Below are 4,919 nucleotides of genomic sequence, written 5' to 3'. Positions count from 1 at the left end.
TGACGAAAAGAAAAACCCAAATCAGAAATAGAAAGAGAAAAGATTGTGAATCTATCGATGGCAATTAGGTGAAAAACAGACAACTACTTGACCAATTGATGATGACCCACGACTCCATGGACAAGCACCACCATTTTGTGAATCACAACGAAAACCATCAAACAAAATGCCCAATTTTCAAAGAATTCCCTTGTAGATAATGATTTTGTAGCTTTAACTTTTTGGGTCTCTTTTTTTTTTTTTTTTTTGAAGCAATCTAAGAGAAGCACAGAAAGACAGGACCAAACAAGAAAGAGAAGCACCACATTGAGTTGCCCGCGTTCCTCAAGGTCTGGGCGATCCCTCAAGTGTGATTTGGAGGAAGCGGGCAGAGAAGAATGGGGGGAGAGAATCGGTGAAAATGGGCAGACGATGGGTGATGAAATGATGATGATGAAAAGAGCTTTGTAAATTCTCGAAGAAACACGCTGTGTTTGGGGACAACTGGGGCAAACACAGCCCCAAACTCATCCAGCTCATTCGGGCGAGTTGGGCTTGCTAATTTTTGGTGGATGTAGCGGAAAACCAATCAAAAATTTTAAAGAAACGCAGAAATGAGAAAATATCAAGAATCAAATGACAAATTTAATAAGAATCTTACTTAAACTATTGTAAAACAAAGAGTAAACCTTTAAAAACATTATTAAAAACTTCAAAAAAAAAAAGAAAAAAAAAATACTTGACCTTCTTTCCCTCTTGATCTCATGTGGCTCTGCCAAACAAAAGTATAACAAGAACAAAAAAGAAACAATAATGAAATACTAGAATGTCACTGGGAACATTTTCTACAAGTTCTAAAAATAACTTCAACTATAAATACCGAGGTAATGTAAAATAAAAATATTAGACACCTTAAATGAATTATTAAATATTTTATAGGATCTACGAGGTAATGTAAAATAAAAAATGTTAGAGACTGTAAATAAATTAGTAAATATTCTACAGAATCGCATAAATTCTGCATTCACGTAATTATTTAATAAAATATCTAGTAATTCATTTAGAGTTCCTAATATTCGTGAATGTAGAGATCCCTCTCTTGTAAGGTTGAGTAAGGAAATCGAAAAATCTGCAAATCGAACCGGTGCAAACCAATCTTGTAGGTTTGGTTTGGTTTGGTTTGGTTTTTTAATTCGTGGTTTGGTTTTTTTTACTTTGTGTCCGGTCCTGATTTGGAAAATTAGGAAACCAATCTCCTTAGATTGGTTCTGGATTTAGGTTTACAATTTCATATTTGAACCGAACCATATAACTTAAACCATATATGTTTATTTGCTAGATATTGCTTAAGTTGGGATTCTGTTCTAAATGAGTTCTTTGGATTATGGAGTGTGCTTCTACGGTGACCTTTTCCATATTTGTGAATGGGGAAAACCGTATTAGTTTCAAACCCTCTCGAGGCCTTCAACAAGGGGACCCACTCTCCCCTTATTTTTTTCTGGTTGTGATTGATATTTTATCTTGGTTGATTGAGAAAAGTGTTCAGGATCAGCTCTTGTCCGGCATTCGAGTCAGGCGAATGTGCCCTACTCTATCTCATCTTTTGTTTCCGGATGATGCCTTACTATTTGTTAAAGCACAGGAAAGCGAATGTTGTGAAGTTCTTTGTTTATTGGAATTGTGTGGGGATGCATCTGGCCAGTCTATTGACTTTCCTAAATCGGGAATTCAATTCTCAGCCAACTCGAGTTTGCTATGCCAGAAAAGAATTGGGATGTTTTGGAGGTTTCTCCAGTTAATGTTAATGCCATATATTTGGACTTGCCTTCCTGTTGGGGCAGATCTAAATCTGAGGCTTATAGTTTCTTGATTGAAAGGGTTCTCTCCAAATCAAGTGGGTGGAAGTCTCAGTTGCTTTCTCAAGCGGGTAGGGAGGTGCTTATTATGGCTTGCTTCTTGTTCCCAAAGAAGCTTTCTAATAAGCTAAACTCTTATATCCAAAACTTTTGGTGGAAAGGAGATCCAGGAGGTGGGGGAATTCATTGGGCTAAGCTGAGCAAGTTAACACTCCCGAAGAGCCGAGGAGGATTGGGCTTCAGGGATTTTCAGACTTTCAACAAAGCTCTGCTCGCTCGCCAAGGATGGAGGCTTATAAAATTTCTGGAATCCTTTTTTGCTAAGTTCATGAAAAGGATTCATTATCCTCACTCGAACTTCATGCTTGCCTCGACAGGGGCTAGAGCGTCTTGGGTCTGGTCTAGTATTATTAAAGGTCGAGAGGTATTGCATCCGGGCTCTAGATGACAGGTGCACAATGGAGCCTCAATTAATTTTTGGGAAGACAAATGGATCTCTACCGTTGACAACTTCCACATTCAATCTCTTAAAGATGTGGACAATTCGGATTGCTTTGTCAAAGATGTGATTGACCCCATTTTTAAGCTGTGGAACAAATCCAAGATCAGAGAGCTAGTAGCTAAACAGGAAAGGAAGGCGATTGAAGTCATTCCAATTGCTATAGAAAACTCTACGGATCTAGTGGTTTTGCATCATAATTCTCCAGCTTCTTATACTGTTAAATCTGGATACCATTGTGCTCTAGATCTAGATGCCCTTCCCTCCGCTGTTGTGTCTTCTTCTTCCTTTGCTTGGGCGGCTGATGATTAGAAATTCATTTGGAAGCTTAATCTTCCTCCTAAGTTAAAGCATATTCTTTGAAGGATTTGCAATAATTTCTTAGCCAGGAGACTTAATTTGCTGACTAACATGTGCCAAGTGTGCTCTCAATCCCCTGAGTCTATCGAGCACCTCTTATTTGGCTGTCCATGGAGTAAGGTTCGGTGGTCTTGTGTAATGTGGTTTAGATCTGCTGGCACATATGGAAAGGAAGGAATGAAAAGCTGTTTAATCATTCTCCGGTGGACCCTGCCATTGTTGAAAGAGCTAAGAGGGACTTGGCTGAATTTCTTGCTACTATCCAGAATATTGCGGGGGCTCACATAAAATGTAATTGGTCAAAATATGTGAATTTCATATCCATAGTGTAATGACCCATCCAAAATGGTAAATCCCATCATTCTCAACTCTACTATTTAAGCGGAACCTTTCTTTTAGTTAAAGTGTCGAAAAGTTACTAAATTAATCAAAAAGTCAATAATTCATACAAAAAAATCAAAAAATCTCTTCTCTCTTTATTTTTTACACATCTTTTTTGTAAAAAGTCAAAAAATCATCCAAAACATACTAATTTTTTTTAGCTCATATTTTAGCCAAATAGCTAAAAAATTACTAAATTAATCTGTTCCCAAACGAGGACTAAGTGTGAACAAAAATGGAACTTACATTTAACATCATTGTAGGATACATATCCTCATTTGAAATTTTAACAATAAATTAAAAATCATAATAAAAAACACAACTAAAAATATTCACAGTAGATCGAAACCAAAATACACAAAAATTTGAACATGTACTAAGTGTGTTATAGAATACATCTCAAGATCTAAAAAGTGAATTATCAAGAGACCTAAACAGGGTTGGAGACAGAGAAGTTTATAGCAAAAAATACCCATTAGGCAGTCCAGTTCCAAACCTAGAAAAATCCCCAACAGTTTGCCATTTGAATAGAGCAGTGCTAGGAATACAGAATTGATCCGAATAATATTTCTATCGCTTCTCTATCTAACCCATTCTCTCTCTCTAGAACGAAACAGTCAATACATGTTAATCCAAAACACAGACAGACACATAAGATGAGATGAGACGAGTGATCAAACGTGACAACCACAACAGAGGTAGAAGAAGCAGAGGGTTCCGAGCACAAGAATGGCTTCGAAGACAGATAGAATCTTGAAGAGAAACCCGTCGACGAACCAGTGCCGAAAGTTGAGCCCTTTCCACCGAAACCCAGAGCTCCTGAACCTCCAACACCGCCACCACGACCTTGACGAACCCTTCTTCTTCCTCACCCTCTTGAACAAGTACAAACCTGCCTTTTCCTCATCCATATCTTTCTTTCTTTTTTCTTTTTTTTTTTTTTTTGGTGCTCTCTCTCTCTAATATATGTATATTGTTTTCTCTTTCTCACTCTACAACAACGATGGCGCACACAGATAGAGACAGAAGAGGCTTTTGGGTGTTTGGTTATAAGGAGTTTGGGTTCTTGCCTAACACGGTTTCCAGAGAGAGAAGGAAGGGATCATAGTTGAGGGTATTTTCGGCATTACGTATTAGTGTGCGCGTGTGGAATAACCGTCCCGCGTTAGTTAGTGGACAACGTAGACCGGTCCAGAGAGACTCCATTCTCTAGAACAAAAAGCTGATTACATTTCCAGCTTTGTTTTTTTTTTTATTATTTATTTTTAAAGAAAGGTTCAGGCGTGGGTGACAACCTGGTAGGGGCCGGGGCTTAAGCCCTTAGGTTCTGGGTTTAATTTTTTTTTTGGCTAATTTTTTGAGCGTAGCACAATTGATTAGAAAGTTGATCTCAGAATGTCTAATCAGCAATTTGTATGGGTTTAATACTTCCCGCTGTGCGAGTTTTGATTTAAGCGGAGCTTGTCTTGGGAGGTCGGAACAAGCTTCCAGGTTATAGTCTCTTACTCGGAACGCACAATAGGACACCCTGGTGATTTCCTCAAGGGGTGCTGCCTTAGACCTGCGGGAGAGTGAGAGGATTTTCCTGTAACAAAAAAAAAAAAAAAGAGGTTCTAGATTTGTATTTTATATTTATATTTATATGGGTTAATTATATGAGTGTAAGAAAAATGATTGGAAGTTCTAATAAACGAGTTCTAATAAGGGAGTTTTAATGGGAGTGAACCTCACTATGATATTTTGGTCTTGATTTTATTTATTTTTATTTTTTTTATTCTCTGTCACATCATTAAAGCTCAATTAGAACTTCAAAACTAAAGGGATGTATCATTGCTCATGAGTGT

At 37.6% G+C, this 4,919-nt stretch overlaps 1 protein-coding gene across 1 annotated transcript; it reads left to right on the top strand.

Moving 5' to 3' along the window:
• Positions 1–1,734: 1,734 nt before the first annotated feature.
• On the top strand, positions 1,735–2,646 carry LOC145799671 (uncharacterized). The gene is made up of 2 exons (XM_082889281.1): positions 1,735–2,239; positions 2,369–2,646. Exons 1-2 carry the CDS (start codon positions 1,735–1,737, stop codon positions 2,644–2,646), a joined length of 783 nt encoding a protein of 260 aa, XP_082745407.1.
• The last annotated feature ends 2,273 nt before the right edge of the window (positions 2,647–4,919 follow it).

Source organism: Camellia sinensis, chromosome 9 (genome assembly GCF_055761805.1).
Source record: "Camellia sinensis isolate YWXY chromosome 9, ASM5576180v1, whole genome shotgun sequence".
NCBI lineage: Eukaryota > Viridiplantae > Streptophyta > Magnoliopsida > Ericales > Theaceae > Camellia > Camellia sinensis.
This window is presented reverse-complemented; position numbering and strand designations above follow the sequence as displayed.